This window comes from Triplophysa dalaica, chromosome 23, assembly GCF_015846415.1.
Source record: "Triplophysa dalaica isolate WHDGS20190420 chromosome 23, ASM1584641v1, whole genome shotgun sequence".
Classification (NCBI taxonomy): Eukaryota; Metazoa; Chordata; class Actinopteri; order Cypriniformes; family Nemacheilidae; genus Triplophysa; species Triplophysa dalaica.
This window is the reverse complement of record NC_079564.1, coordinates 7,829,847-7,842,024: the sequence shown is the minus strand read 5'-3', so window position 1 is coordinate 7,842,024 and position 12,178 is coordinate 7,829,847. Positions and strand designations below refer to the sequence as shown.

Sequence of the window (12,178 nt, the reverse complement as noted above, 5' to 3'; positions counted from 1 at the left end):
GCCTGCCACATTTCTGACATACGACAGCTTCTGTCTGTCTCCAGCAGTGCGGTAACTGCCTAACTTAGCACTTGGCTTCCTGTTTTGTAGTCGTTTGCATTATGCGGCCATTGCATAAACATCTTGGGGCGAATTTGTATGCAGTTGGTGGAATTCTGTTGAGGATAAAAATATGGCAGTGTATGGCATACGGAAGATCCCAGATGAACATTTGATTGCTCAGAGGCTGCTTTTCATTGCTCAGGAGATTTAAAGGGATACCTCACCCAAAAATGAAAAATCTGTAATCATTAACCTATACATTCGAGTTGTTTCAATTGTGTATAAATGTCTTTTTTCTGATGAACACAGAGAAAGAAATTTGAATTAATGCTTATGACCAAACAGATCTCAACACCCTTTGAATTCCATAGTAGGAAATAAACAATGGTAGTCAAAAGTGCCTCAGAACTGCTGTCCTACATTGTTCAACAGAACTAAAATCTAGATTTTAATCAGCTCGATAAGAAAAGTTTGTGTTTACATCGAATATAAGTTTGATATCTTGGTATAGGAGAAAAAAAGATTTCCTTCTACTTTTCAGATCTGAGAAGCAGGAGACTTTTAAAAAAGCCTCAATTTGTTCTCCATTTCATCTTATTGAGCCATTAAAGAGATCGCATTTGTGCTGGGGGATGAGTTCTCCAGGCCAGCATTGTTTTATAGAAAATGAGAATAAGAGAAAAGGGCCACCATGTGGAAAAGGTCAGACGGTGGAGTTTATTTGGGGGTAAGAATCACTTTTATCATCTGGGCACTGTTGCCAGGGGAGGGGTTTAAAGCTCATGAAATTGCCCTGGCCTCTGCACCTAACCCTGCACAGAAAAGCCTTCTTTATTTTCAGCAGCCTTTTCCATTACTTGGTACAATGACACAGCACACGGATCGCTTAGATCGCTCAATTTCTTTTATTGTTTATTCCTGTCTAAATCTGGACACAATAAACATTATTTATTACAAATGGGAACTAGAGTACCGAATTCTGTTTGTTGAACATTTATGTTTGCAATGAGTTATGTAAGGACATGTTATTGTGAATATAGTTTTGTTTTAGGCACAGGTTACGCAGCAAAACAAACTATTTTAGCACATCCAGAATGTATTTATCCGTCAGCATCCAGGACCAGAACTATTTCATATTATGTTTTATGATTAATAAATATTTTGTAATTATAATAAAATATCAATGTGCAAATAATGCTATAGTTGTATTTATTTAGAGATATGTCTATTAGGCTTCCTAAATGGACGGATCAGTCGGCAGATTTGACAAAACACAGTAACCTACCTCTATTGCCTGTGTATTTTCAGATAACGTTCTTCAACAAGTGTTGACTAGAGGAGAAAAATCTGTGTTGTGCCACGGCTTGTTGATAATATTTGAGCCTAATGTGATTTATTGCTTTAGAAATTGATTTTCGTTCTATCTGATGTCCTACCAGAGACACAAATCAAAAGCACACGTCCTTGTCTTTTCACAGTGATTAGTTTTGCACAGCTATTCAGAATTGTTATTCTTCACCTGTTATGACTCATGATTGCATTTTTATTCATTAATGCACAACGTTTGAAGAATGCATGTTTGTTGAAAGAGGATGAATCCAACCACAGCAAAAGATAGTCATATGCTGTATCATTTGTATTCTCACAGGAATGATTGTCTGAAGCACAGATGGTCAGGTATCTGTCGTGTGTTCCCCTAGCCATCAGATAATGTTGCTCATGTAACTCTCCTCACCGCATGTCTCACAGGCTTTCATATCTCATCCAATAAAGAGCACACGCGTGTAAACTCATAGACATGCACACTTTTATTTTTATTTGATTTATTGTCTGATAGTAAAATAGAAGGGGGGGGCATATTACATCATCTCTATGAGCAGGAATGGAAATGACAAAGCCCATCACCTATCTTTTCCTTTTTAAGGTCCAGTGTATGAAATCAAGTGACATCTAGTGGTGAAGTTGCAAATTGCAACCAACGGCTCACTCCGCCGATCCCCTTTTCCTTTTCGAAGCACTAAGGTGGCTGACACAGTCCAAAGATGTTGTCATGTTTTCGCTTCTTCGCCGAAGGAGATCATTTTTGAAAATATTTATGAATAGGTATTTATGAAACGCGCTCTGTAGAGCACTATGTCCGTTTAGGGCTACTGTAGAAACAATATTGCGAATTCCATGCAAACGGACCCACAGTATGTAGATAGAAATAACTCATTCTAAGGTAATAAAAACATAACGCTTCATTATGTAAGGTCTTTTACACCTCTGTAGACATAGGATGTGTCCGAAATCACCCAGTACACCCTCATTAGTTCATTAATAAAGTCCACTTTAAGGAGCGGGTTAAAACAAGTGAGTTAATTCAGACACTTGGTCCACTGGAAAGGCTGCGGACGCCATCTTCTGGGAGACGCGGTAATTCATTCAGCGCGAGTATCACGATAGATGGCTAGTAGCTGGACATGAGTGTACATCGACTGTACACTCGTTATTATGATGCATCATGGGATTGAACGAGTGCACTCAATGATGTCCACTATGAATTCGGACACCACTAAAAATGGATGTCCCCTCAAATAGTGCATCATATAAGGGTATAGAGGGGCTATTTCGGACACAGCCATAGTTATGTATATTATATTGCATTTCTGTCAATAGAGCCTCCCAAAAATCACACATTGGACCTCTGAATGTAATTTTAAACAAACTGTATGTGCTGTGTTTTATTAGTAGCAGAATTGTTTTTCAACTCAGTTGGCAGGGGGTGTACTGTATATTCAAAACCCAAAAGTCATGAGAATCATGCAGTTCCATTTATGTAAAGGAACCATTGTTCTGATTTATATTCCTACACATGAGGGTCTCTGAGCTGCAACACTTTGCACAGCTCATCTTGCTCTTTCTCTCTAGTCTGCTGGGAAAGGTCGGCTAACGCAGGGTACAAATAAGTCAGCACAAAGGGGGATGTAAACAGCACCTCAAACACATCCGCATGCCCTGAAGAGACAGCAGGCCCCAATGGGGCAGATGTTGATTTCTTTGTGTCACGCAGCCAAGACTAATTTATTCTAAAGAAACGGTAAAGATGAAGCAATTAGAGTGAACACAAACAATCAAGCAGAACCTGCAGTTAACGTGATGTGTTGGCATCATTCAGTTCAATTCACGTATAATATTTAGGTCAGGAATCTAGATTCTTGTGAATTGGGTTCCAGCAGGAAAGGCATTTAATAATAAGCTTTAGTAATTCAGTGTCTGTAAATTTACATTTACATTTGGCAGACGCTTTTATCCAAAGCAACTTACATTGCATTGTACTATACATTAGTTTCTAACAATATGCAATCCCCTGGGATTGAACCCATGACCTTGGCAATGCTAGCCCATGCTATAACCACTGAGCCACAGGAAAGCATTTCATATAGCATGTTGTTGTTAAACTAGATAAGAACAAGAAGATTTTGATGTTGCTCTTTTCTATTGACACGTTGTGTAGCTTGTTAGAAAATGTGTGTTTACATAAACGTATTACAATATGTAGTATTAGTATTAGGTTATTGTTGGCATACAGGAGAAGAATATAGCTATACAATGGATGTGGATAGGATAGTTCTTAACCTTTTTCCAGTCTTGGAATTAACGTAATGGGAAATGTTTGCATTTATATTGAAATCTCCGAACTCTGATTGCAGACTTATTTCGAGATCTCTTCTGAAACATCAGAGGAAACATGAAATTTCCAAGGGCTTTTTCTAAAGAAAGAAATCTTCGAAGTGTGACACATAATGGGATAGTTCACCCCAAAAAAAATTTCACCTTTTACTCATGCTCATGACATTCCAGACCGGTATGACTTTCTTTTTTTTCTGCAGGACACAAAAGAAGATTGGCCCCCATTGACTTCCATCGTATGAACACAAAACCAAAAAGACATTTCTTATAATATCTTCTTTTGTGTTTCACTGAAGAAAGATTCCATATACAGGTTTGGAACGACATGAGGATAAATAAAAAATGTCAATTTCTGGGTGAACTATCGCTTTAAGAAGTCTCCATTTGTTCTCCGATTAAATTCATTGTTTAGAATGAAAAAATAATAATAAAAGAATCATCTCTGATATTTTTTCTCACGATAGGACTCCCAAGATTACATACGCTATTATATTTGGTTTATATTTGGATCTGTGCAATATGAGGACACTCCAGAATACATATTTAATTTTGTACCATCATATAATATTGTCGGTTCCTGTATCCTGGGGTTTGTTATTGGCAATTCCGTTGTTAGTGAAGGCACTCTGATCCACAGCTTTTGGATTTTTGCTTTCAGCTGCCCTTAGGATAGGAACCTGTCGAACTCAAGACTCTCAGATTCTGGTCTGTTACACCACCGGTGTACTCTGCACTACTGTCCATAAAACTAATTTACATTAAATGAGGGACATGTTTAAGTTTAAACAACTATCATTTTCATTTACAACCTCTGACTACCTCTGATATGTATTGCTTAGATAAACAGGATTGTGGATTTTAGTAAATAAGATTCAGGGTTTGCTGAAACACTGTCACCCTGTTGTTAGATGTATAGGTGAGTCTTTTTTAATCAGCGGTAGATTTCCCTAATACTATATTCAGTTATCAAAGAAACCTTTCAAAATCAATGACGTCTAATTCCTGTCTCGCACATTCCTCATATCTCGTGCCTAACAAGCTGGCAAGTACTGTAGTGAATCTCCTTCCATCTTTGTGGAATCCTCTGAGGGCATGTGGGAAGTCTAGTTCATTTCATTATTTCTGTAGTGAGTGGGATTTTATGTATTTGCATACGTATAAGTGACGCCCCCACGCAGTTTTGCTGACGATGAGAGATTGTACATGCCAAAGCGCTTTAGAAAGAATGTGGCTCCTCTAGTTCATTACTTATATTGCAGGTGTCAGGATGTTGTGGGTGGCAAGGACGAGTCTACCTACGTGGCTCACTAAGCAATGGTTGGTGCTGAATGAAGCGTTATTACAGAAAGAACTACTGAGCGATAATATCCTTTATTCATCGGGACAACTGTGCTCCTCAAATTACTTGTCATAATAGAACACTGAGTGCTCATTAAAAGTGATAACACCACATTTTGGTGCAGCGAACTCCAACCACTGTTGGGAGATACAAAGGTGGCGGGTACAGGAGAAGAACGTTTTAAGCAAATATTGGGAGATCATTGCGGCTGTCAAGGCTGTCAAATGGTGTTGCCGCATCACGGTAAGGGTCATTCTTAGAGTATGCTTAATATTTCAAACAGTGTGATGGGGATTTTGGATGAGGGGAGGTGTGAGAGTTGCTTGATTAGGGTTAGATTGAGTGAGAATAGAGCAGATGGTTCATTCCAACACCTCCGTGGTTTTTAAAGAGCCCGACAGGATTGGCAAGAGCGGTGCCGGAGTTTATTGGTAGTGAAGCATGAGCTTGTCAGTCTAAAGTGATTGTCATTGATATTTTTTTAAACTACTCAATTTCACATATGTGCGATCATCACCCTCTTTGATTATCACTTCTTTCAATCATCACTCTTTATGACTATATCTCCATTAAATCATCATTGTTTTAATTATCACTCCTTTTTTACTATAAATCCTATCAATCATTACTCTTTTTGAGGATCTCTCATTTAAATCGTGACTTTTAATTATCACTTCTTTTTATTATCTCTCCTCTAAATCATCACTCTTTTGAATTATCACTTCTTTTTATTATACCTCCTTTAAATCATCAGTCTTTTTAATTATCACTCCTTAGTTTCAATCATCACTCTTTTGAATTATCAATCCTTAGTTTCAATCATCACTCTTTTTAATTATCTCTCTTTTAAATCATCACTCCTTTGAATTATCTCTCCTTTAAATCATCACTCTTTTTGATGATCTCTCCTATAAATCATCACTCTTTTTATTTATCTCTCCTTTCAATCATCACTCTTTTTATTTATCTCTCCTTTAAATCATCACTCTTTTTAATTATCACTCCTTATTTTCAATCATCACTCTTTTTAATTATCTCTCTTTTAAATCATCACTCTTTTGAATTATCTCTCCTTTAAATCATCACTCTTTTTGATGATCTCTCCTCTAAATCATCACTCTTTTTATTTATCTCTCCTTTCAATCATCACTCTTTTTATTTATCTCTCCTTTAAATCATCACTCTTTTTAATTATCACTCCTTATTTTCAATCATCACTCTTTTTAATTATCTCTCCTTTAAATCATCACTCTTTTTAAAGATCACTCCTTAGTTTCAATCATCACTCTTTTTAATTATCACTCCTTTAAATCATCACTCTTTTGAATTATCACTTCTTTTTATTATACCTCCTTTAAATCATCAGTCTTTTTAATTATCACTCCTTAGTTTCAATCATCACTCTTTTTAATTATCTCTCTTTTAAATCATCACTCTTTTTAATTATCACTCCTTAGTTTCAATCATCACTCTTTTTAATTATCTCTCTTTTAAATCATCACTCTTTTTAATGATCACTTCTTTACGATCATCGCTCCTTTTAATCATCACTCTTTTTAATGATCACTCCTTTAAATCATCACTCTTTTAATCATCACTCTTTTTAATGATCACTCCTTTAAATCATCACTCTTTTGAATTATCACTTCTTTTTATTATAACTCCTTTAAATCATCAGTCTTTTTAATTATCACTCCTTATTTTCAATCATCACTCTTTTGAATTATATCTCCTCTAAATCATCAGTCTTTTTAATTATCACTCCTTATTTTCAATCATCACTCCTTTGAATTATCTCTCCTCTAAATCATCACTCTTTTGAATTATCACTCCTTAGTTTCAATCATCACTCTTTTTAATTATCTCTCCTTTAAATCATCACTCTTTTTAAAAATCACTCCTTAGTTTCAATCATCACTCTTTTTAATTATCTCTCTTTTAAATCATCACTCTTTTTAATTATCACTCCTTAGTTTCAATCATCACTCTTTTGAATTATCAATCCTTAGTTTCAATCATCACTCTTTTTAATTATCTCTCTTTTAAATCATCACTCTTTTTAATTATCACTCCTTAGTTTCAATCATCACTCTTTTGAATGATCAATCCTTAGTTTCAATCATCACTCTTTTTAATTATCTCTCTTTTAAATCATCACTCTTTTTAATTATCACTCCTTAGTTTCAATCATCACTCTTTTGAATGATCAATCCTTAGTTTCAATCATCACTCTTTTTAATTATCTCTCTTTTAAATCATCACTCTTTTTAATTATCACTCCTTAGTTTCAATCATCACTCTTTTGAATTATCAATCCTTAGTTTCAATCATCACTCTTTTGAATGATCAATCCTTAGTTTCAATCATCACTCTTTTTAATTATCTCTCTTTTAAATCATCACTCTTTTTAATTATCACTCCTTATTTTCAATCATCACTCTTTTGAATTATCAATCCTTAGTTTCAATCATCACTCTTTTTAATTATCTCTTTTAAATCATCACTCTTTTTAAAAATCATTCCTTAGTTTCAATCATCACTCTTCTTAATTATCTCTCTTTTAAATCATCACTCTTTTTAATGATCACTTCTTTACGATCATCGCTCCTTTCAATCATCACTCTTTTTAATTATCTCTCTTTTAAATCATCACTCTTTTTAATGATCACTTCTTTACGATCATCGCTCCTTTAAATCATCACTCTTTTTAATGATCACTTCTGTACGATCATCGCTCTTTTTGATTATCTCTCCTTTGATCTCTCCTTTAAAGTTGATCATCACTCTTTTAAATCATCACTCTTTCAGATCATCACTCCTTTTAATCATCACTCTTTTGAATTATCTCTCCTTTATAGCATCACTCTTTTTAATTATCACTCCTTAGTTTCAATCATCACTCTTTTTAATGATCACTTCTTTACGATCATCGCTCTTTTTGATTATCTCTCCTTTGATCTCTCCTTTAAAGTTGATCATCATTCTTTTAAATCATCACTCTTTCAGATCATCACTCCTTTTAATCATCACTCTTTTGAATTATCTCTCCTTTAAATCATCACTCTTTTTAATTATCTCTCCTTTAAATCATCACTCTTTTCAATTATCACTATTTTGATTATCTCTCCTTTGATCTCTCCTTTTTATTTTAATCATCAATCTTTTAAATCATCACTATTTCAGATCATCACTCCTTTAAATCATCACTCTTTGACATTTCATAAACATCTAGCTTTAGTCTTTTTGAGAATGACTCCTTTCAACGTTTACTTATCGATCAACACTCTTCAATCATCACTTCTTTTGTGGTATTGACGTGTCAGTCTGGCCTTTCTGACTTCAGAGTCCAATATCTGTCGTTAAACACAGTTTGAGGTAATCTAGATATCATTTATTTGACCGATGTCATGAGACGAAACTCATGAAACATTTTGCTGAAAGAAAATAAGGATTATTTAAAACAATGGCCCCTTTCCTGTGCAGAGATCGAGATCCCAGCCAATTTCAATGAGCGTAACAGCATGTGTTTTTCTCTCTTTCAGATCTACCTGCGTTTCTTAGACTACGAGATGCAAAACTCCAATGAGTGCAAGCGTAATTTTGTGGCGGTGTATGATGGCAGCAGCTCGGTGGAAGACCTGAGGAATAAGTTCTGCAGCACAGTGGCCAATGACATCATGCTGGTGACCGCGCTGGGCGTGGTCCGCATGTGGGCCGACGAGGGCAGCCGCAAGAGTCGCTTCCGTATACTCTTCACTACCTTCCAAGAGCGTAAGAGATATGAACACGCACTCTTCTACCTCATACCCCTGTTGAAAAAAACTGTATTTGCTGGTTAGGTGTGTTTTGAAGCATGGCAGCTGGTTTTAGCTGGTCCTGAGCTGGTTGTACGCTGGTCATGTGCTGGTCCTAAGCAAAAAGCTTCTGCTCAGGACCAGCTCGTAACCTGTTTATAACCAGTTCAGGACCAGGTTAAACCAGCTCATGACCAAATAAAGACCAGCTTGAACCAGCTCAAACCAGCCTCCATGTTTAAAAACACCTAACCAGCATATGCTGTTAGGACTGCGTGCCTCAGTGTATTACAGTAAATTCATACAACTTGGGTATATTTCACAAAATTTCACACACCAAAAAAAGTAGAATTTAGTTCTTATTAGGACCATTATTATTTTGTGCATTGTGATGTTATTATTATGATTACAGTAATATAGAGATGAATATTGTTGAACGTACAACAGATACTACCATAATGCATAATGTAAAATTAAATTTATTTGTTTTAAAGATGCTATCGATAACATCTCCTCTATCGCCATCTCCAAACATGAACCTGATATTTCTTGACACAGCTCTTGCAATCGTGTGCGCATGTTTGCACAAACACTAACACACGGACATCTAACACTTCTCTCATCTCTTTTATGAATGCACACTTACAAAACCCACTCTCCCACTCTCATTTTCATTTTCATTTACACGTACACACCTTATAGGACGCTTAACCGAGCAGTGCTTGGGAAATAAAAGTAACTCATCCGTAGGTCTATTAAAGAAATACAAGCCAGATATTAAGCCGGTCCAGTTCTATGATTTGAGTCAGAAACGCACAGCAAACCTTACACGATGACGTAATATCTCGCAAACATCATCAGCCGGTGGTCAGTGTACAATACCACCAGTACATAAGGGACATCAGAGTATAATAAATTCTCTTCCAAAATTAGCCACATAAAACTACGTTCCTAACCAGAATGGTATTTAAAAACAACATTACACTGAAGCCGTATAAAATGCTCATTCCCATGTCGTGTTCATTCCCATGTTGAATCTAAAATTCTCTTGCTTTCCTGTCGTTCAGCTAAATACCTTAATAAGAAGAAGAAGGGCTTAAGGGGGAGGGGATGATGCACAATTTTACAGGATTATTCATTTAAGCTGTTTCTGCAGTGATGGAGCTGTTTCTGGGAAGCATGGTGGGCTACAGCAGGGCCCCGCCTCCTGGGCTTCTTTGATTCGTGATCCACCACAGTTGGGGTTCACAGCATCAGATGCAGACAAGTCACTGTAAAGCTTAATGGGGAGCGTGCAAGAGAGAGAGAAAAAGACAGAGAGAACAAACAAAGAAAGAAAGATATTCAGGAATCGTGGCGAACAAGGAACAAGAAAGGGAAGACGAAGATTGAGTGTTTGGCTGATGGAGGATATGCTGAGAGAGAGGAAGGAGGGACAGGGTGATAAAATAGGAGTTTAATGTTTGGCATGTAGCACACTCATCATTACTGCACGCCGCAGGCATCAAACACCATCCTCCATATTGGTCCCGCTGCTGTTCTTGTGTCTTGTCCCAATGGCCCGCATAAAGGATGCCAACCCGAACACGCCCCTCCAGACACTGATGGGTAAAACATTAAAAGGGAACGGCAATAAGAGGCGCCACCATCTTTACTGCGCCCGGCTAAAATTGCAGACGCTAGCTTGTGGCCACATAAGCGAGACTGAGTTTATGTCTCAATCCGTTCAGGAGTAATTGAACTTCTTTGGAAGTTATTTCTGGGGCAGTGCCATTGTCAACGGTTGCAGAATTTCCAAGAATGCAGCGAGTGGTACTACACTTTTAAAAGCTTCAATGAAGAAGCATAATAAACTAAACAACGGTTTAATGGGCAACCTTTCCGCTGACCCTTCCTGAATTCATTTTAATGATATTGATTCACAATACAGGTACATTAGGTAGAGTGTAGAGACAGCATATCAACACAGCCTTCACTTTCTTTAATTGATTTTGTGACTTTAATCAACAAAAGTTTGCATTTGAAGAGGGAGGCGGATATCCTGAAGCACGCAGGTGAAGAATGCTTAAGGGAATGACTTGGTGGTTTGGTGCCGAGGGCCTTGAGGGTAAAGAAAGCATATAATGCTCTTTCTGAGATAGAAGAGGCAGCTGCGGGTCTGCGTCAGTCTTCGTGAATAGCGATAGGTGGATTTCTGTATGAGCCCAGTGTCCTTTCTGCAGCCCTATCCAGTGAATGAACACAGGATGTGCGGTTGCCCGGGTAACACCCCTGCATAACTTTTTCAGACACTTACTTATGCTCTCTCTCTCTCTCTCTCTCTCGTCGATTTGCTAGACTCAGCAGCTAAAGGGGGATACCTCCATCCACAGAGAAAGTCTTACCCAACATACCTGTTAAAAAATTAAACACACAAGTCTACATCTGACCTACTGCAAAAGCTCATTATATTATTAATAAAGCGAGAATAACTGATTCCGAAGGGCTCATTCACAAATCGTGTCAAAAGACGCATTTTCACACCGCTGTCATACCGTCTGGATTCTAACGTATATTAGTAATTCGACAAATCGAGTCGTGGCAGGTCTATCAACCTTCAGCGGAGCTTTAACTGAAGACCTGTCCACATCGGTGAGTGGAATAATTTGTCAGAGTTCATTTATGCAATGGGGTGGTGAGGGAACGTTGAGCACTGAGCAAAAGGCCACTTTTATTATAAGATCACTGAAATTAATTTCTCTAGAGGATTGAGCAGACCCACCTTTAAATAAAGTCCAGACTCATTTGGCGAGCTGGCCAGGAGAAGTACAGTACTGCAGTGCCACTTTGTGGTGAAACGGAGACCTGTTTTGTCATGTAAAGAGTTGTGAGATGTCCAGAGTGATGATTCATCCTAATTTGCGTTGTTATTTCTCACCTGGGAACGGCTCGGGAGTACGGTCAGTAATAATTCTACAAGGAACATCATTGCAACCTTGACTCTGTGTTGTTTTAGAAATGTTCTTATTTTTGTACGAACGCGGTGATCTGTGTCCTCTGCTGACCATAAAATACAGTAAGTAACAAAAGTTGTAGTGATGTGACGTGAGCTATGTGGGAATTGGCAACACGCGGATGGGCGTGTTTGCTGTTTATATATGTGAGGTGATTGATACAGAAGCTCCGCCCACTTTAAAAGTCACCTTGGCTTTAATTGAGCCTCACGCTGTAATTCACGTTCTTTTATGCATATTTTCACATCTCTCATTTTTCATGATTTCAGCTACGATACATTTTTCAGCTTTAAATGGGGACAGTTTGAACACCCTCCCTTATGTATATTTAACCAATA

General features: G+C 37.3%; 1 protein-coding gene across 2 annotated transcripts in view; it reads left to right on the top strand.

Moving 5' to 3' along the window:
- Positions 1-12,178, top strand: part of neto1l (neuropilin (NRP) and tolloid (TLL)-like 1, like) — a 62,488-nt gene that overhangs the window by 43,246 nt on the left and 7,064 nt on the right. For both annotated transcript variants that reach the window (XM_056737758.1, XM_056737759.1), the window contains exon 7: positions 8,596-8,824. In XM_056737758.1, the coding sequence (XP_056593736.1) occupies positions 8,596-8,824 (229 nt within the window). The remainder of the gene's footprint in view (positions 1-8,595; positions 8,825-12,178) is intronic.